The sequence below is a fragment of the Liolophura sinensis genome, chromosome 10 (genome assembly GCF_032854445.1).
Source record: "Liolophura sinensis isolate JHLJ2023 chromosome 10, CUHK_Ljap_v2, whole genome shotgun sequence".
Classification (NCBI taxonomy): domain Eukaryota; kingdom Metazoa; phylum Mollusca; class Polyplacophora; order Chitonida; family Chitonidae; genus Liolophura; species Liolophura sinensis.
The window spans coordinates 10,291,619-10,314,368 of record NC_088304.1 but is presented as its reverse complement, the minus strand read 5'-3'; the positions used below and the strand labels follow the sequence as shown (position 1 = coordinate 10,314,368).

Sequence of the window (22,750 nt, the reverse complement as noted above, 5' to 3'; positions counted from 1 at the left end):
AATCGCAAAACCAATTCCCAAAACTACGCTTAACATAAACCACCTAAGAACTAAGAAAGTAAACAAAATACGAAAATTGAACGGAATCATGCACGAAGAAACAGTTGTTACGGTATTGAAAACAGCAACAGAAAACAGAGTCAGTGACTCAATATTACAATGTAAACAATGCTTTATATATAAAATGAGACGTACAGTTTTACAGACAGTTCAACAACAACATAAAAAAACATACACATCAGTATTACCGGTCTTTAAAAGTTTCCAGTTCACCTTTGCATCCCAAGGAACGTATTCCAGGAGATCCAACGTAAAGACCATGGGATAAACACACAATTCACACAAGTCACAAATTGTCCCAGACAGGTACTTCGCTAGGTTAGCGAACACGAACGCAGTACACAGGTTACACAGAACTGGAACAGTCAAACCTTTGAATGACGTCACACCAGCAGAGCACAACACAGGGTAAATACAGGCATGGAGGTATAATCCACTTTAGAACAGTCATAGCTCCCGCAGAAGCTCACAAACGAGCCGTTCAGAGACGTAGAGTAATGTCACCTTGTGGCAGAACGAACGTCCTTTGCAAAACTGAAAACTTCAGTTTAGAGTCCTTGACGACCTTGTCGGTCAGGTGAGGTCAGCGTGTTAAACAAATTACACAGTCAACACTGTATAATCATAATAAAGATCCGAACACCAATAAACGTGATTTCCGCAGAAATTCACATAAACCAGACATCAGTACTACTGTGGTACACAAACGGTGCCGGCATAAAAATCTGTCCTCCCAAACGAAACTGGCATCACCAGCTCATATAAATATAATAACTCGATACGAGAGCGTCGCACTCTCCTGGCTCCCAGTGGATGCAGCAAAAATACCTCCTCTCTGCACAGAAAACACGGCTTATATACGTTCCAGGTGGATTCAACGGTCTTTAAACACAGAATTAACAGCCAATGAACAGCCAATAAAATAAACAAAGCATTGAACAAGGTGCTTTCCATCCGGTCCGCGCTGTACATATATAACAGGGCCTGTTATGCTTTCACAAAGGTCCACAGACTAACAGTACATGAAAACGTTAAATAGTCATACATAACACAGTCAACAGTTTTCAGTGGTGTTGGACCGATTGAAATCAGTACCGTTATTCAGATCATTTACCATGCTAGTAAATATGTTGTCGATAATAAAATATGTATCTGAATTGCGCTTTGATTGCAACTGTCCATATACCCAACGTGGCGATCTAATTCAGCGCGATGAAGACAAAGCCTCTAGCCCCGGGTTAAGGGGAATCAGACACAATTATGAAACAGAGCGTCAGAGACTCTGGACCCTCTATCCATATTTATTTACAGGGAAATTATACTCATTGTAATAGTTAAGAACTTAAAGTGAAGGCGTTTGATGGTATAACCTTTTCCAGAGAAAACCTCTGCAACGAGGAGAAAACCCTTACACCGCGAGAAAACCTTTGCAAACGCAGAGAAAACCCTTACACTGTGGAGGTAACCTTTGCAAACGCAGAGAAATCCCCTTACACCGTGAAGAAAACCTTTGCAAACCCGGAAAAACCCTTACACCGGGACAAAACCTTTTCAAACGCGGAGAAACTCCTTACACCGTGGAGAAAACCTTTGAAAAACGTGGAGAAAACCCACTGTATCTCCGTATCTGTGTTAATTTGCTTTTGTATATGAACTTTTATATAATTTTTCTTTATTCTTAATAACGTTTCACTATAATAACCCCAGGAATCATTGTGATTCCGTAGAAAGTGTTATAAACATCGAACGGCACTAACAGGCCACATTCGTCTATGGTATATAGTATGATATACACTATATGAAAAATGATGACGTTTATGGACCTAGAATATTCCTTTCATCTCATCAATATTATTCCAAACTGTTCGCTGTTTATAAATGAATCATAGTTCGAACTCTAAACCCCTCTCGACCTGCTTCTTTGCCTAGAGTCATTAAACATGTAACCATGGACGAAACACCCGGCGCTTACTTTTCAATATTTGCCTTGCTTTTCTTACCATGGCAGTCTCCGTCTATAAACCAAGTCGGTCCAAGCGGCGTAACACTTTGTTGTTTTCTGTGATGAGTCAATGTTTCTGTACAGCTGTGCTCGTGTAGAGGTACCGTAGTTTACAAACTGTTCTTTTCTGTGATGGGTCAATGTTTCTCTACAGCTGTGCTCGTGAAGAGGTACCGTAGTTTACAAACTGTTCTTTTCTGTGATGTGACAATGTTTTTGTACAGCTGTGCTCGTGAAGAGGTACCGTAGTTTACAAACTGTTCTTTTCTGTGATGAGTAAATGTTTCTGTACAGCTGTGCTCATGAAGAGGTACCGTAGTTTACAAACTGTTCTTTTCTGTGATGGGTCAATGTTTTTGTACAGCTGTTCTCGTGAAGAGGTACCGTAGTTTACAAACTGTTCTTTCCTGAGATGAGTAAATGTTTCTGTACAGCTGTGCTCGTGTAGAGGTACCGTAGTTTACAAACTGTTCTTTTCTGTGATGAGACAATGTTTCTGTACAGCTGTGCTCGTGTAGAGGTACCGTAGTTTACAAACTGTTCTTTTCTGTGATGAGACAATGTTTCTGTACAGCTGTGCTCGTGAAGAGGTACCGTAGTTTACAAACACCGTATAGTGTAACCTTCCTAGGGAATGATGTATTATGAGGCCTCTGTGACATGGTGGATAGCGTCTCACCAATGCCATTGCTGGCTTCCTCTCCGGTCGTTTTAGTGAAATATTCTTGAGTGTCGCTTAAAACACCATTTCTATTACACTCTGGATTTTCCTACTACAGTCTACATGCAACGTTGACCACAATTTCATTAAAGCAGACGACAATAAACTCATGCTAATTGCTTTACCCCTCTGCTTTGTGCGTGTGTATGGTTCATTCCATGGCGCTGCCGAGCATGTGTTGACAGCAGACGAGAGACTGCAGCGAAATAGGGAGGAAGATTATGCAATTTGCCCTGCGTTTGCGTGAATTTCTGTCAAATAAAATGTAAAAGTTTGAAATAGGTATAATAGAATAGAAATAATGACTCTTTAACTGCGGTGCCTCGTTCTAAAATTCAACTAACTATGACACGATAAAGAGTCATTATTTCTTTATTGAATAAATGAATACATAAATGATGCCTTTTCACAGGGGCTGGAAGCAGATTGTGTGAAGACTGAAAATGTTGAGCGATCACGCCCTTCGATACAAAACTTTGTTTTAAAATATTCTTTTTCCATGTACCCTGGGCGTACCCTGAGCGTGTACAGCTTAGCAATTGGGTGATACGAAACGACGAAAAGCGTGTAACATCATAGCTTTTGAGTGATACTAAACGACTTTTGACCGGCACCACGCAAAGTCCCGGAAATTCAAGAAACAAACCCTTCAGCTTCCAACGTTTCCATTCGTTTACCAGTTGGAGATTAAAGGATTTATTTCTTGAATTCCTGGGACTTTGCGTGGTGCCGGCCAAACGTTGTTTCATAACTTTACTTTACCTTATAGAAGGCTGGTATGTGGCGTATTTAGGAATTATGAACGAAATTTGAGTGCTGTGAATCGAATATTTGTTTAATTCGTGTCATATAGATTTGTTGCGAAGGTCAGTCAATTGTTTTCTGTCGTGATCTGTTGAATGAGTCGTTAGAGATTCATTATATGAAAGGGTATGTTAGCCAGGGGAATTAGTTGTGTTTGGTTTCATTAGCTGAACAAGTTGCAATACACAGATATGCTGACTCTGTTTTGTTTGATTGGAAAGAGTTCTCACGCGTGCACTCTCGATGGTCACGAAAAGCAGGGCAGACTTAGCCACCTAGTAATTCCGCATCCGTATAGAACAGGTGGTCTATATATGACTCTTGTCATCCTTACAGCCACCGCGATGATGTTTCCATGGCAACGCGCCGCCATTGTCGCTGAGCTCCGGCTATAAAGCTGAAGCACGGTGTTGAGTTCTAGGCGTGGACGTTCCTACCTTGGGCCAGGTAAATGTGACAGATGACAAGCTGGCAGCGTGTTGGAACAAAATAGGATATTGCTACTCTTCCCGTTTCTGTGAAGAACAAAATGGGAGGCCTGCCTCTAAATAATTCACCTGCCGGAAACCCAGATCCTGTTTAAGTCCGTTCCAGAAAGCCTTTGTGCTGAATACAGGTGAGTGATATGCTAATAAATTCTTGTATGTTCCGTAATGGATGTGAATTAGCTACCTGTTGATGTATATTTTTCTGTATGCGTAGAGGGCATGACCCGTTCATACCTGAATTTATGTCGCCGTACATAAAGTATGTTCAAACTGTACTGCCCTTAAATTAGTATTTATACTGCCCCATCTATATTTATATAACCACGCCCTGAATTAAATCTAAAAGGCTGAATTGGTACGTTTTTGTTAATACCCACTACAACTATTCAAATTTCTCTCTTCCGTGTGGCCTTGGTTACACTACCGTCGTCAAACGATTAACGAAGCCGAGTTGTCTTCCTCTTGTATAGTATACATTTTCGTACGTCACGCATGGGGAAGTTCGTCAGTAAATCGCCAAACGTCGGTGGTTTAACCGCCGCACTCCGAATTCACGTATGGAAATGACCTCGTATAAGTGGAAATTGTCTGAGTATTAATGTATTCCTCTGTATTGTTTGCTCATAGGGAGTCTCATTCAAGAGCCACCGTTATGTAAGCTCAAACAGTTCAAATTTGAAACGCACGATCCTGGATATGACTGGTCAAATCCTGCAGGAAAAATAGTCTATCGAGAAAATTTTATGAGTTTTTTTTATGAATATATGACTTACACAATTCCAACGAAATCTGCCTGTATATTATTATATATATTTTGTGGAGGAAAGGAGAAAAGGTCGGTGTCATAATGACAGAAGAAGATTATGATAATGATATTCAATTCTGCATTGCAGCTGTATTATATTAGAGATATATTTTAGCACCAGGTGCGTGACTTGTTTAAGCTGCCGTTACCAATTAACGGCCTTTTAGGCTATATTCAAAACAGCATTCACTATAAACCCGGATTTCTGAATTAGAAAATGACAATAATAAAGCCTGCGAAGGTTTTCTTTTTCAGCTTTTAGAATTTAGTTTCGACGTGAAAATGAGAGATGAGACAAACACTATCGGCCTTCAACAATAAAATTTCCACTCAGTTTATCGATATTTTTATCCTCGCTACGATTATAATCAAAACATTCAGACAGCCGCAAGCAATCCGGATGAAATGTGTAAACAAGTTATTGCTGTGTGCTGTGAAGAATATTTCGTTCATAAATGGGTTCCAGGGTTTAATGGTTAAGGAAATTTAACCTGATCAAAGGAAATCACCGCAACTCGTTCAACACCCAGACTTAAAGCCGCAGTCGAGCCTTTACCAAAAGAATGTGAGGCTAGATAATGAACAAATCGCCGCTGTCAATCAAAACAATATGACAGAATGCAATTACCAGTCAAAATACATCAGTGAAGTAGAAAACGTGATATTTGCTAACGCCGCAATTTTACCCCATTAGTTAACAAGTTGTACTAACAAGTTTGAATGGATGCCGATCGCTTAAATGTCCTTTAAAGGATATAGAATGAAAGTGGAGATAGGATTTCCTGGATTAAAGCTTCCAGTTTTGGTCGCACTTGAAACAGTCCTGCGCCATACCTGGAGAAGTGCTGCACACAACCAGCTGTACCACGAACCGGCCGCGCTGCACACACCTGTCAGCGCATACGTCGCCCTCCACGCTCGCTTTTTATCCCTACCACCACAAGCAACGTTTGTACAGAAATTTTGAACAATGCCGAATGGTGGTAATGAGTCAGAAATAACGAAGTAATGTCAGAAATAACGAACCTCCGTCTCTTCGTTGAATTAAATCGCCACGTTGGATATATGAACAGTTGCAATCAAAGCGCAACTGAGATACATATTTTGTTATCGACAACTGGTGTTCCAGCATGGTGCACGATTTGAATACACTCGTTTGCCTAGACCATACCTTGCACTTTTCAAACATAACTGTGGACTGCTTCTCTTTGCATTACTCCGTAGTAATTTCGCACTTTATATACTTCCTTAGTTCCTTGATGGTTTGTGTTACAAGTTGTTATGGCAATTGGCCAGGAATGTCCTTATTGGTAGAGGGCTGGTACACGAATGTCTTTTTCGGCGCATAGATTCGATCTTTGTTTCCATTAACACTTCTATTTTATCAATGAATACTGATTCTAGGTCGTCATTTGTGGCCGTTTGTGACGAGGCCTAACAAACCCACGTGCACAGTGTACAAATGGTCATACCTGTCTGGTGGCGGAAGTGATGTAATGCGAGCTTTCTTTCCTGTAAGAAGTATCACGGAAGTAAACATCAAGATGTCGCGGGCAGGATCATAATGTGCGGGTCTCAAAGGGTCTAATGTTGGATAAAAAGTCGATATTCTTAGCATACAGCCCGATCGGATAACACGCATATACAACAGGTAGGCCTGCACTTCCCTAACGCGATTTGCCGTGCTCAGAAAAGCAAAGCGTTTTGTATAACCGCGCTGGTGATGTTTTTGTTTTTTAGCATCCACACACTCTTTGGATCGAGGGAAGTATATATACTATTAAAATGCTGTCAGATCGCAGGCGCGGGGGTCTTTCGGCAATCTGTGGATAGTCGTGAGTTTTCCCAGGGCGCGAAACCTACACACACAGTCAAACGAATAGATCAAAACACATATGAGCCATTTCCCTATATAGAGCGTGAAGTATGCACAACACCGAAAACAATTTATTAATGAATCTGAATAAATTGTTCCTGCGCGAAGACACTAGTGGTGAGACTAAGAAAAACAAGCCCATGTGCGTCGCTCGGGCTCCAAAGGTCCAATCAGCCTAGTGGTGGCAATGATGTAAAGCGAATTTTGGGGAGCTCTGTGAAGAGTGTGAACACATTATTGCAGGTTATATACGTGGCTATAGAGCTGTGTTAGATTGTACTCACTGTACTCACTAAAGTCAATTGTACACAAAAAATACACAGAATGTGTAAAACAGGCACACATTAATTGTAACAAATTTGCACAGGAACGTTAGTGTGTAATTTACATGGTACATCTTTACGTAGCTACACTTTCATTTTCTACCAACTGGTGTACATATGATATTATTACATTTGGTTTACACAGCTATAGCTACCAGTCACATAGGTGTACAAAACCGTACACATTTCCTTTTTGAGAGGTGCAGATAGAAACAGTTATTTATACATATTTGCATCTTTAGGCACTGCGGTCGCTGTGACTTCAAGTCCAGCTCATGCTGGCTTCCTCTCTGACCGTACGTGGGAAGGTCTGCCAGCAACCTGCGGATGGTCGTGGGTTTCCTCCGGGCTCTGCCCGGTTTCCACCCACTATAATACTGGCCGCCGTCGTATAAGTGAAATATTCTTGAATACGGCGTAAAACCCCAATCAAAGGGAGAAAGAATCTTATATATATATATACACACCCGTACATACACACGTACATACATACATACACACAGGCATCCATCCATACATACATGCATACATACATACATATATACATACATACACACCTACAAGCATACATACATTCATCCATATGTAGGTACATACATACATACGTACATACATACGTACGTACATACACACATACATACATACATACATACCCTGTGTGTGTATGTATGTATGCGTGTATGTATATATGTATGTATGCGAGTGTGTGTGTATGTATGCATGTAAGTATGTATGTAAGTATGTATGCGTGCATTTTGTGTGTATGTATGTATGTGAGTGAGGGAGTGCTTGGGATTTAACGTCGTACTTAACATTTTTTCAGTCATATGACGACGAAGGAATCTTTAGGGTGCATGTACGTGTAATGTGCCTCCTTGTAGCAGGACGGATTTCCGCCTTTCTTTTATTTAGTGCTGCTACACTGAGACGACTTACCGAAGGCAAGTAAGCTGCCCCGCCCGAGCCATTATACTGATACGGGTCAACCAGTCGTTGCACTATCCCCTTCATGCTGAACGCCAAGCGAGGAAGATACAACTTCCTCTTTTTAAGTCTTAGGTGTGACTCGATCAAGGATTGATCCTGGATCTACCGGTCCCGATATGTATGTATGTATGTATGTATGTATGTATGTATGTATATAGGTATGGATACATGGATGGATTTTTTTAACGGAATATAAGACTAGAACGTTTATAAAGTACGAACTGATTAATGTTTCTCTTGGTAAACAGATTAGAAGTGCAAATTGCTCGATTACGTACACCTGGTGTCACATTACGTAACATGGAAGCTCTGATTGACATTAGCACATTCCGTCTCTTTTCTCGTCGCCATCAACCAGTCAATGGACAGGATTTCCCTATAGTACTCATGGTGTGTGAAAGTTTTATTTTGTGCTGCACGGCTAACTGATTTTGATACTTTGTTCCTGGAAAATGACGGTATGGGCTGGTATGGGCGTGGCGTGGAAGGGTGATTAGGTTAGACCATGACTGACGCGCACAACACAACATTGTATCGTGGCGAAGTCGAGATACAATGTTGTCTTGTGCAAGTAGTAGTGTAGCCTTCCTCAATAATGGTCTAACCTTATACTTAGTTGTCACACACCTGACGTGATATCAAGACAAACAATCGCGGCGCTCTTCTCCGCGCCACAATCGAATGCACAAGTAACTTTGTTTTTGTCTAGTTTAGCTTTCTTTGTTGCCCGGAAATACAAATAAAAATTTACTATATTGTTATAAACATCCGAACTCTTTACCTTTAGCTTTCCTGCTCAATAATATTTTTGCCAGTAAATAAAAAAAACTTTGTCTTTTTTTTGTTTCTATAAATAGACAAACTACTTATCGTTTGTCCCTTAGCCCCTTAAAAGTAGACGGATGATTTTTCTCTTGCCATTGAATAAATAAGATTTTTTTAGTATAAATAACTAAACTATTTATTTGTGTCTTAATGTTACTAAAGTATAGCTTAATAATAATAGTTCATCTCTATGTCACTTTAAATAAACGAACTATTTCTTCTTTGACATACACACATAAATAAAATCGAAATGTCCGCATAGGGGGACCACATGCATATGACTTGTCAAAAAGTTTTAAGTTTGACAACTTTTGTTGACATTAATTTACCAGTCAACTGTCTTGTCGTTTTCCAGAGGTAGTAATGTTACATCTTTCTGCCAGGAACTTTTTGAGTTCAAAAGCGTTCAATTTCTCCATTTTCTCCCATGCCATAGCAGATGTAATTTTGACTGGTCAAATTTTGGCTGGTCACATTGTACTGGAGGACTTTTTTTTGACTTTTGGCGAAAAAAAATTTCCAAGTAAAAATTTTAATATTATCAAGAAGCATTCCAGCGTCTAGCTACGTAGTCATGACATGGCTAGAAAAAAAACTGTAAGTAGAAAAAATTAACAACACAACTTTTAAAGTTCCATTATGTTTTCTTTTCAGTAAGCCTTTCTCACGACTTGGTGCAGATCTCGTGAGCACAAGGTAATGAAGATCTCGAGTGCACGAGATAATTGGCCAATAGAAACGCAAAATGATGTCGTGTACAAGAGATCTTGTTAAGTCATGCGCATTACCACAGGCATTATCTCAAGGTCTTTACTAAGTTGTGTGCATGACTTAACAAAGATCTCCTGCGCACGACATAACTGTGTATTTCTATTGTGGACTTATTAAAAAAAACACCATTGACATATTGAAAGTTGAGTTTTTTTGGTTTTTTTTCTATTTAAAATTTTTATCTGACCATGTCACTTTTACGACTCCATATCTTGCAGACACAACCTCGCCGGTGTAACACATCTGGTTCTCGGCTTAGCATTCAAAAACCCAGATTATACAGGGTCGATATACAGTCATGCACTGTACTGTCAACTTCCATATCTCCCACACTGGGTGATACAAACCACCGTTAGCCTTTTTTCCTTTTCTTCGTTATATCCTCCTGATAATTTTCACTGCCTTCATTAGTAAAGGGTTTTATATGTCTTTCATGCTGTCTATGTATGTAAAAACAGGCCATTGTACACCGACTGTGAAAAGAGTAGCAACAATCTTCACTGCGGCCGTCTTGCAATTACTTTAGACTGACTATTATGCCGATGTTCTGTTGAGAGCGTACATGCCTCAGCATGTGTCTTTTGTGACCGTACAAACGCATCAGTGTACCCTCAGAAAAATATTCTTTTGAATTAAACAGAAAGTCTATGGTCTGGGTGATGTTACAAAGTATTCCGTCATTCCAGCTGATTAATCTGTGAATCCATTAAACCAACATAAAGATTGTATTAGACTAACTTGATATAATGTTGAATGTGACACTGTATATCATTAGTACGCTATAATAACATCATTCCGACAAAAGGCTTTCTGTTATAATCAACAGATTATTTTTAAGTGTATTTCGGATATTCCGATTACCGTCGAGATTGTTTTCCCAGAGAAACGAGGATAGCAGCTAAATTTAATACGCATGTCAACTCCAATATGCATGCCCCGTTTTCGTAGAACGTTTCGTATGTGTATTAATCATCGCAATTTTTCTGGTAATTCACCTCACGTGCGTTGACAGATATGGCTTTATTAACCCTTCTCTCCGGCCGTAAATGGGAAGGTCTGACAGCAACCTGCGGATGGTCGTGGGTTTCCCCCGGGCTGTGCCCGGTTTCCACCCACCATAATGCTGGCCGCCGTCGTATAAGTGAAATATTCTTGAGTACGGCGTAAAAGACCAATCAAATAAATAAATAAACGTTAACCCTTGATCAACTTTTAAATTGCAGTGCACATCAGATACGTATCAGTATGGAAACGTACGGCATTAAATATAACACTTGCAGCATACAGAGAATAAACTAGAGCAGCCATGACAGAGTGATATTTAGCAAATTGCCACAAGTCACAGGTGAAATAAGGTCTCTTGTCAATTTACCTCATGCGGTTTCATTCTAACTGTTAATGGAAATGCTTAACTACATGAGGCAATGATACAGTGGTGCTAATTGCAATCTATTAGACCTTACACGTCAACAAATACTCGAAATGCTGCGTTGCTAACACAGTTAATAAACAATTAAGCGGAGACAATAGAAAGGGGCCTAGCCTCGGGGATGCTTTTTTTTTGGTCTATCAGGAGAATCCTGTTTTATGAAGGAATGGAAACACCGATAGAATTAAAACAAATCCCACTTCTATGAAATTATTTTGATGTATATGGAATTAGCGTGAAATTATTTTGATGTATATGGAATTAGCGTTGAACAGGCTCCCTTTCCAGTGGCGGTACGTAGGCGGCCTCGGGCCCATGTTAAATTCCCATGCATTAACGACAATGTTAATCGTTCATTGCTGTCGCTCAGACCCAGACGTTCGATGGCCAATAGACATTGAAGCCTACTTTGCCAAAACACAGAAAGCAGCCATGAAAATTTTACCATGGGTTGACCGTGCGAAAAATCTTGATGTAGTAGCTGTCATGTGTAGGCCTACCTAAGAACGTCATGAGCGTATCATTATGAATCTTATTGCTACTGTTTACTACTTGAAAACCGCCGTCGTCAACCACCAATCAAACAGATGAACAAATATACTGTTGCGTAGATTGCAATCCGTTTGTATACCTATATGACAGGACCGCTTTCCTCTTCGCGAATCCAGTACGGGAGAGCTTGGCTGCAGAATTACGTCAAGACTTTTGTCAGGTACAACAGACGACGAGCGGTCAGTCATTGAGTAAACCTCACTTGTCCTACATATCAAAGTAAAATAGTCTTAAAAAAGGATACACCAAACATTTTGGGCAAACAATCGATCACTTCAAATCCATTCGAATTTTGTTAATGTTTTAAAATAGTCCAAATAATTTCTCTTCACAAATTATCAGCACCTTCTGTGTAAGTATTACTCTTCAAAAAATTTTAAAACTCGTCGCATAACTTTTTCAAATTTTACAATCATTTTAATACTATAAATAGAGCACGTACGAGATTTTTTGCCAAAAATCTCTAAATATCACAAATCCATTACCAAATACGTCATTCTGTTCAGGGGCAAAGGGTTGTGTGTGTGAAATATTCTTAAATTTACAGCGTAAAGACTTGAATACGATAAATCTATTACTACACATGACAGCTATATTTATATTATATTTTTTGTTTTATTGCAGGGGCCATCCAGGAACTTGTGAATTTCACCCGTATGCAAGATGCCATCGTGTTCCAGGCACATCCATTGAAGGACTCTACGGTGCACGGGCAAATCTAACTACTGCAATGCTTATAAGAGTACCACATTATGGTGACGGGCAAATGACGTCATACTTGACGAAATACACAGCAAAGCGCACAGGCTGATGAACAGCTGCGTTTTTGTTTTTAAAAATAACTGCAAGAACTGCATGTTTTTTCCGTGTGAAATTAGCTGGCCATTCAAGAATTCTGAACACGTAGGATTTATCCTGGAAGACTTGAAACTTTTTTTCTTTTCTTTTATGCAAGCCTAAGGTCAATAACTACTCAGAGCACCCAAAACAGGGAGTTAAAAAAAACAACAACCTATGGATGCCGTCGTCAGTTATCGGGAACAAGTTCGTGGCTTCAGTGAACACTTCGTCTTTATGCAATCAAAATGTCAATATCCGATTTGAGCAGCTGCCAATCGCACCTTAGCAGGCAGCTGATTTAGGAAGAAGAGAGCACCTGGCGTACATGTTAGATTCGCTACATGCTGCGATTTTTGTAAAGCTCTAAGCCTTCTGTGACACAAATACGTTCACCAGTTGCTAGGTTTTTGACGTACAACATAATAAGTCTGTCATTCTGCGTTTTTTTTGCATGAAATCTGATATATTCTTGGGGCCATTTGAAGATGAACATTTGCCTCGCGAACAATTTTTTGAAGCCAGGTCACATGAAGCCCTTATATGCATTAATATTTTTATCACAGTATCCAGCGCATCGGGTCTTCAGATTTTATCAGGTTATAGGATTATATAAATATACGCTGTCTGTTCACATCCGATTACAAATGGAATTGGTGATTCTGAACTAGGCGCAAAGGGACGGGGAGTTGTCATAGAAACGTCTAATGCAATTTTCCCGAAGAACACAAAGGAAATTCCGAGATCCTAATTTTTCATAGAAGAAATATGCACGGTGACTGGAAGAGTTGCCGTCAGTGGACAAAGCCATCTCCAATATGAACGACATACTCACATCTCCGAGCCATGAGCTGGGCAATTTTACTCTGGACAAACAACAGACGCTGGTGCAAAATTACTCATCGTCTATGACAGACGCTAATCTAGTCGACCTTGAAAACGGCCGAGACAACGTGTCCCGGGTTCCGGTGGCCATATTGATTGCAGGAAACGTGTACCTGTGTGTGAACATCTTGTTCACGTGGCTGACCAATGTCACCCTTATCACTGTCATCGTTGTCTCGCCCAACTTGAAAACGCCACCGAACAACCACCTCATCAACATCTGCGTGAACAACATTCTACTCAGCTGCTGCATGACGTTTTCGGTCATCGCCGTGAACATTAGACACTTGAGCGACAGCGCACATGCGCTTTTGGCTGGCTTCCAGGTGTTCATTGTGACCAACGCTTTCTTGCAGTATTGGAACACATTCACGGCCATTGGCTACTACAGATTGAGAACAATTAAGACTCCGTCCCTTAGCACGAAAATTCGGCGGGAAATTATTCACAAGTGCATCGCGGCCTCCTGGCTTGTTTCCATGTTTCTCAGTCTGATTTTTACTCTGTCTTCGGTTGACATCAGTTGCGTTCCAATGAAAACTCTGTCACCATTTCGTTACGAGTTCCTCAACAGGCCAACAGACCGAGAAACGTCCGAGTTGAAGCTGGTTGCCGTGGCCTGCGTCATCCTAGTGGCGTTCCTGGCCGATCTTTTTCTAATCGTCGGCTGCTATTATCGAATATTCATGGTGCTTGGCGTCACGGGTTCGCTCGGTAAAAATCGGGTATCTCCGTGGCACCAGCCTAGCTTCACTTCGGACTCAACAGATTTGACCTTGCCGATGCGGAGAGTGTACAAGCCGATGGAGAACAACTGGGTGAAGCCTTACACCGTCTCAGAAAACTTTATCGTCCATTTTCAAAAGGCGGAGCACACGTTGGATTTTGATGACGTGCTTGCCTTAGAAAACCCCATCGTAGCCGCGAACATTCGGGGACGTCACGTGAAGAAGCCGTTGAGAGCAACAATCAGCAATGCTAGCGTTGCGTCAACGAAGTCTAAAAACTCTCCGGATTTCACTGACATATCCGTGTGCGCCGAACTCCAACGCATCCAGAAACATAAAAACAACTCCGCTCTCAGAAACCAGTTTTTGAAGATGGACAGGATAAGTTTGAGCAGCGCTACGAAAAACAGCTTAGCCATGTTGTGTGCTTTCGTCCTGTGTTCAATCCCGCTTTTCATCTGCACGTGCCCCGGGATTTTGTCCTCTTTAGATCCGGGTCAAAGGTTAACTGCTCTTGCCATCTGTAGGTATTTGTTTTACTTGAATGGACCAGCCTACCCTACGTGGTATTTATTGTTTAGTAAGCGCGTCAAGAAATGTTTAACCAGAGTCACGGAAAATATTTACCATAAGTGTAGAAGAAGAAAGTATTGACAATGGGAATTTATGGTTACAAATATTTCCATATGCTTGTATGTATGTATGTATGTATGTATGTATGTATGTACGTATGTATGCATGTATGTATGTATGTACGTACGTATGTATGTATGTATGTATGTATGTATGTATGTATGTATGTATGTACGTAAGTATCTATGTACGTACGTACGAATGTACGTATGTATGTATGTACGTATGTATGTGCGTATGTATGTGCGTATGTATGTATGTATGTATGTATGTATGTACATATGTATGTGCGTATGTATGTATGTATGTATGTATGTATGTATGTATGCTTGGGCTTTACTGTCGTACTTAATTTTTCAGTCATATGACGACGCGGAGTCATTAGGCGTATGTACATATATTGTATCTTAATTGTGACTGGACGAGCCGTCCATGCCGCCAAAGTACTGCCGCTGCTAAAGTATCATGCAGAAGACACCAGACATGACACCCCACCCAGTGACATTATACTGACACCAGATCAAACAGTCATGTTTCCCCGCTGTAACCTCTCAGTGCTGACCGCCAAGCGAAGCAGCAGCTAGTACCATTTTCAAAGTCTTCTATATGCACAGAATTGAACACAAATTACTTATACTTGTGGGTTGTTAATGTATATATACTGCATTTGACCTAAAATTTTATCCATGACCCAGTTACTCATTTTGCCGATCATAGAAAATTTGTTTAGGTTCGTTTTGGAAGATAGGATGGTATCCTGATGTGAAAATGTTTTGAATGAAAAGTTTTAGCACGAACAGTAATATTTTATGACCTTTATTTCTATCCAAAAACGTACTTGTTTGCGCGAATTGTTAGGCAAAGTACAGGTTCTCCAGACTGCTGATTCATTATGCTTAACAGATACACACTGGGCATGCATCCATATATTTTGTCCGACTCACAGAAGTACATACACTGACATTGGCTACACTCAAAATATTCTGTATAAAATACCTTTGCTCCCACACAGAAAAATTCACTCAAGCATTTGGATTAATTCCTCTGACGCCGGGATCACGAAGCGATCTTAGCCTTAAGTCAAAATTTCAAATCTCTTTGTAATTGTCTTTTCTTATGTAACAAGGTCAAAATATTGCTTGTCGACGTTCATCCTAGTTAAGTTATTGTAAAACAAATTTCAGCTAAAATAACAGAAAAGAACATACCCAACTTAATGATTGAAATTTTCACTTAAGTGTAAGATCGCTTCGTGATCCCGAGGTCAGGGCTTACATAACATCGCTATGCCCAAAGCATTCGTATTCAGCATACACCAGGGCTTACACACATCGCTGTTCATGTAAGCATTCTGTTCAATATGCAAAAGGGTTTACATCCATGGCTGTTCATCTAAGCATTCTTTTCAATATACAACAGGTCTTACACACATCGCTGTTCATGTAAGCATTCTGTTCAATATGCAAAAGGGTTTACATCCATGGCTGTTCATCTAAGCATTCTATTCAATATACAACAGGGCTTACAAACATTGCTGCTCATCTATAAGCATTCTGTTCAATATACAACAGGGCTTACAAACATCGCTGTTCATCAATGCATTCTATTAAATATACAACAGGTCTTACATACATCGCTGTTCGTGTAAGCATTCTCTTCAATACACAACAATGCTTACATGCATCGCTATCACGAAATTGGTCTACCCGTACTTACATGGATATACGCGATATACGCTATAAAATACCAGGCCTAACACACACATCGCAATCATTCAAACATTTTATCTAATGTAACATTGCTGTTTTGTGAGGTGCAAAGTGAAACTGCTCAGTGTACATAATACTAGTGTAAATTATTATTATAGTATAAATTAAATCTCGTTAATTGCGCCTTTGCTTTTTCTTATTGATCAGTTCAATGACCAACGCTTATATATATATATATATATATATATATATATATATATATATATATATATATATATATATATATATATGGGGCGTGTTTGTGGTGGTTAGAATAGAGCTTTGGGCGAAAAAATTAGAAGATTATGTTATACTGTACAATCATGTAAAGGTGGTATAGGCGGAAAATCAATAGCCTTGATTTATGTATTCATTTATTTGATTGTTGTTTGAAGCTATACTCTAGATTTTTTCACTTATCTGATGGATGAAAAAAACTGGACGTAAACCACTTACCTTTGACAAATTACTGACAATTTTTTTGCAACGAATTAAGATACGCAAACAATGCACATTGATGGACTGCGGATGGTCCTGTTACTGCCCGGTTTCTTCCCCTCATAGGGAGGATTTTCTATTGCGTCATGCACCAATTTATTATTTAAATAAAAAATTTTTTCCGGGTTTGGCATTGGTCACTGCCTTGTGTTTCCAGAGAACGTGTGCACAAAGAAGATGTGACCCCCCCCCCCCCCCCCCCACCCCTCCCGCCTTACTGTGCGTGACTTGTTGTGACAATAAGCCCTCGACAACGCTTGTATGGCTCGTTGCCAGGTGCAGGAATTATGAAGGCATTTCATGTTTAATCTTCGCTACAGCTAAAAATATTAGTCGGAGAGCAATGTGGTCTCCGAAACCTTTCGATTTCTCGTCATAAAATACGTCAGATCAGCCCTTTTCAAAACCGCATTTGAACAATTTTACACAACATGAATTGATGACTTTGTAGCAATATGGCGTGCGCATTTGTACGTCAGACATGGGAGGGTTCGTCGTAAACAACTCTTGGGGTTGGCGTTAAACACTAAGCAAATAAATAAATCAATTTGCAATACTGAGAATGTCATATTTCACCATTCCCAGAAAGTTTATTCGGTATCTTGACAATGGTCGAAAATTTACCCCGATTTCTTTAGTATATCGACCCGTGCTGTTATTCTTGGTACATATAGCCCGTCTCGTGGTCGTATCTCGCCCAGCAGGGACATTTCAAATATTTTAACACGTTGAGTACATCCTAATGTCTGGTATGTATTCAAGCCACAAGTTTGCGAGTTTAAAAGCCGTCAAAATTTAATCTAGTCGATACACAGACAAGGCAGTTGATGGTTATTTCAAAGATAAACTGTTGACAGCGAATCCAACGGCTTTAAAGTAAGAAACAAAATAACTTCCTAACGAAAACTCAAAATGAAAGAAAACAGCCAGCGGACACCTTGCCGGAACTTGGCTCTTCTTGTTCGATTCAAAAGTTTAAACGGCTTGATTATATTGTTACAAGATGGTTTACAGATGCTGGCTTTGACATGTTTACATTTCGGGTGACTTATAGGGAACGAGTGTATATGAATTCACTGCTTCGAACAGTAAAGGTCAGTGACATTTTGCGCGTGGAATAAATAGCCGGCCACCTATCCAGGCCTCTATACGAGTGTTTAGGTAAGAGCCATGTGCGACAATGCTACGGTTTCCGCAAGTTCTGGCAAAATCTGAGGGCTGAAGACGGCAAGTTCTGAGGGCTAAACACCTCCGTGCACCTGCACCAAGCTCCAGCTGATTACCTCCTTAGACTAAATCGCCGTCAGCTTGTCAATATATCCCCGGACGAAAGGCTCATGGCGTCTTCAAACGGACGCAGTGCATGTAGTAAAGACCACGTTACCATTGGTTACAAACCATTACGATCATTAGCTTTTCTTTCCTTAGAGTAAGTCTCCGGGCGATTTTGTATTGTTAAGCAAATAATATTCACAGGCTCAGTAAGAGCAAGGCTGTAAATTTTAAGGAAGACTGACAGGGCCTTGAGGCCATATCAGTGATAATGCACTGTTGGGAGTGTTTTTATGGTGTAATATTGAATTACTCTCTGACATGGTATCAAAGCGTCACATCTGTTCTGCCTCTTCCTTGGGGGATTAACAGTTAGTTATAGCCGCAAAGTGGATCTAGCCAGCTACATGCAGCGCAACGTGTCTTTATTATAAATAACCAAAACTTGTTAGTAGCGCTGTCTGTTTATGATTTGAGACTGGCGTTTGCTAAAAAGACTGTTGGACATCTTAAATGTTACATGACCCTCTGTAGATCTGACTAAAAAATAACAACAACAACAAAAAACTGTGCTGTCTGCTCGTATATATATATATATGTCAATTCGGCAAGAAATGCAAAGTATATACTGTAGCCCCTAATTCTAAAATTTCAGATTTTTCGCATTTACTGTAGTGAAATGAACAACACGACTAGATAAAAATTATTATTTTTCAATCAAAACAGTTTAAGTGCAAACAAGATTGGTTCGTATTTATCTATAATTGCGTCTGGCTAAATACACAATTTTGACTACTATTCAACTTAGAACTAGATGATTTTCCTTGGTTTTCAAAGAGAACGTGAAGTCAGAAAGTATTAAAGATCATACTTGAAATTCTTTATTTTCTGTCGTCCAAATAAGGCCCTTTTATACGAAGCCTTTTCACGGTGAAAAAATTTCGCTACTGGCGTTCATCTGTGGCTGTTACATAAACGGGTGAGCCCCAATGTTATACTTGAAACTGCGACTCGTGAGCTCGGCGAACTGACTTCTATAGCTTTCAAAGTTTTTCTTAATTTTCGACTGGGTACTCTTCTACACCCAATTTGCTCGGATAGACATTTGAACGGACATCTGACCTGGCCCCTCACTTTTAATCGTTAAGATTATTTTCAGTAATGCACGCTTTTACGTCTCTGTGTGTCTCGTTGCTCCAACTTTGAATGTGTGCTCCAAACATTCGTCTGTGGAAATCTAAGGCCGAGACTCGGGGCTTAAGCAGCCCCTGGATTCCAACCCGTTTTTAATTTCCTTCCCACGCCGCTGGCACTGAAAGAGCCTTCTGTACAAAAGTCTGAAAACAATGGAGGCAGCCTTGCGTCAGGAGTCGCTATATTTTCCCTAGTATACATGCACGAAGAAAACTCATTTGGGTCAAAGTCGTTCAGTCTATAGTTCATCACTGCCATTACGATGACGGCCGCTACAGTTGAGGACTTCCATGCACGTGAACACGAGTCTGTCTAACACGCACGTAAATCTCGCCAATGGCTTGTTGCGAACAAACTGGTATTAACGTATAAGTTTAGCCATTTCGCCATAAAAATTATATTTAAAAAAACATAATATCCTGTTGGTCTAATAGAATCTTTATGTTGAATTAATAGAATATGTGTTGATCTGCTGAAACAAAACAGAACACACTCTAACATCGCCCAAGACAACAGACTTCCTGTTAAAAATAATGTCTTTCGAGAGTTCTGGAAAATATATTCTGACGAGTCATATAGTGCTGTAGCAAATGCTGTAATTTTGCCAGCAATTAACAGCTTTTCTGTTGACAACTGTGCATGGTTGTATTTTATCAAGGCTAGTGACAACACTTTCCTAAAATAAGGTTGATTTCAAGGCATGAGGAAGCCACATTTTAGTAGCATTGCGGCATTCACATCGACTAGTTAGCTACTGGTATTATCGCCTATTTCTCGGTGAATCGTTTTCTTGTCGGTTTAAATTAACATTTCAGCTTCATACCACAGATGTTTTCGCGGCGGGCATAGAATTAACAATTTTGGATGTCATCGTTTTCTTGGCAACAGAAATAAACATTTTCTTACTGATGGCTTCGTTTTAATGGTGATGGTTGCGGCGGGAGGAGTTGAAATTTGCGCTTTACGCCTATGCCATCTTTTTCTTGGCAACAAAAATAAACATTTTCCTCCCGCTTCGGAGCTTGTTTCAACGTTATTTTTCTGTTCGAAATTTACTTAAAATGCTGGAAATTGTCGTCCTAGGAATCCCAAACATACGTGCCAACTCTGATGGAGTATGCAAATGATGCTTTTACAATCATTTCTTTCTCCCCCATACTCAGCTGTTAGCCATTCCGACCCATCTTGTCGACCAGTGTTTCCAAACAAAAAGTAAGAGCAGACGGCGATATGACGTCATTCATGTATTTATGACAACTTAGTCTATTTCATATAAAAGGTTTGACACATTTCTATGTCTGCAAATAGTGCTTAACATAAACACATCCACTTCGTGCAGCGCAATGTCGCAACGTTATGGAAGTGACGAACACTTATGTCCACAGACTGTATATGCACGCCATATTGGTGGAAAACAAGTGATATTGGACAAATGTTACAGACTGTGCAAACAGCACCACAAGGAACATTTAACGTCAATAAAATGACGTCAAGGTCCTACTGCTGGACGTTTGACAGGTCCACATTGAAAACGAACAGCATAAGAGTAAAAAAACAGAGCTGCGACGACGATTTGATAGCTGGCAAATGGTCACACGTTAGCGGTGAAATACGGCCTCTTGTAAATTTACCTCAGCCAGTGTTTTAATCTAATTGTTCATGTAAATGTACAAAGAGTAACGATTTTAGTTTCCCCCGTTCACATTGTGTTAGGGCGACAGTATATAGGCCTAAGCTGTAGTGGACACTTTTTCAGCTCATCAAGATTGCGTCACATTAAAGACAGTTCGATGTTACAATAAAAACTGATACATTGAAACGGTGTAGACGTTACGCTACAATCCATTCTTGACTTCACCATGGCTCATTCTAAAATAGAAATGTTCCTACTGCCTCCGTTACATCTCTAATATACTTTCTTCAACAGCTACGTCGAGAGCGAGCTTTGTGCATAACGTCACCTGATCTGAGACGACTACTTTCGCCTCGTGTAAACAGGTGCACGTGATGGCGAGCGTGCTGAAGTGTTGAGTAATAAGCTATTTACAGTGAGTGCTTAGTCATATGACGACGTATGTAATGTGCCTCCTTGTCGCAGGTCGATGGGCGCCGCCGTGTTGAATAACTTAATATTCATTTGCTAATACGTAAGTAAATAGTTCATTTTCATTTTGAATGCTTTTGATAAAGTCAGATATAGGTAAATGCTTGATTTTTGTAAAATACACATTTAGACTCAAGGAATCTGAAAATACTAATTAAATATCTGATACTCCTTTATCAACAAATATCTCATCTGCGCCCATCTGTACACGAGATTTGTCTCGGTACCGTAGGATCACGTAGAAAGGCGTGTGATCTCAAATGAACAATGTCTCGTGCTTCACACTAGCGCCACCTCACGAGATTAAAAAATATACCGCCTCCCCATTATATTTAATCACTTAATCACCATCCGCCCCCTCTAAACAAAACTACGAGAACAAAATGTAAGATGATCGAACAGATCTTTCACAACATTAATCCGATTTATATTTGTACATCATCCTCTTCAATTTTATCTGTACATCTATTCGGCAACTATATACACACTGATCTATTTATATACACGTTATACATACTTACATAATACACATGTACACATAAAATTGCACGTATTTAAAAGCAGATTGAACAAACTCATTCAATTACATCCGTTTACACTGAAAAAGGTAAATCCATAACTTTTCGTATATGTGAAACACTTTGATATGTCACTTCATTAATATTTCCATCTTAAAGGACTAATGCATTGATAAATACAGATATTTGTCATTTTATTTACTGAAAAAAAAATGACATTTTTAGCGAGTAATAAAGTGCCTGAAAGTGCATGATTACCTGGTAGTAAACAAATTCTGTAAGACGGATCGGAAGCTAGAGACCACGTGATCTTAGTAACAAACGGATGAAGAAAACGGTCCTCCCAACGTTATTGCATAAGAAAATGCCTAATTTTGAATCACTGTCAGCGATCTTGTATCAGTTTGATTGATATAATTTTCAGCTTTCCAGATAGTCTGAGTATTTCTGCAGAGCTTTCGTGATGTTATTTTGTACAACTAGGCCTTACTGGTCGCTAGCGAAGTGGCAAATAGTGATCTTTTCCACAATGCTTCGTACTTGGGCGGCCATTTAATTTTAGGCACGAAAGGGTGGTCATGTGACCCCCAACTTTAGACCCGTCTTACAGAACGTGTGGCTTTCCTACATGCCCAGGACAAAAAAAAATTCACTCACTTGCGATCTGGACAACGGAGATAAATTCCACCA

The 22,750-nt window shown here is 39.9% G+C and overlaps 1 protein-coding gene across 1 annotated transcript; it reads left to right on the top strand.

Moving 5' to 3' along the window:
- The first annotated feature begins 13,298 nt into the window (after positions 1 to 13,298).
- LOC135476864 (uncharacterized) lies at positions 13,299 to 14,747 on the top strand. The gene has a single exon (XM_064757008.1). It carries the CDS (start codon positions 13,299 to 13,301, stop codon positions 14,745 to 14,747), a length of 1,449 nt encoding a protein of 482 aa, XP_064613078.1.
- Positions 14,748 to 22,750: the final 8,003 nt, after the last annotated feature.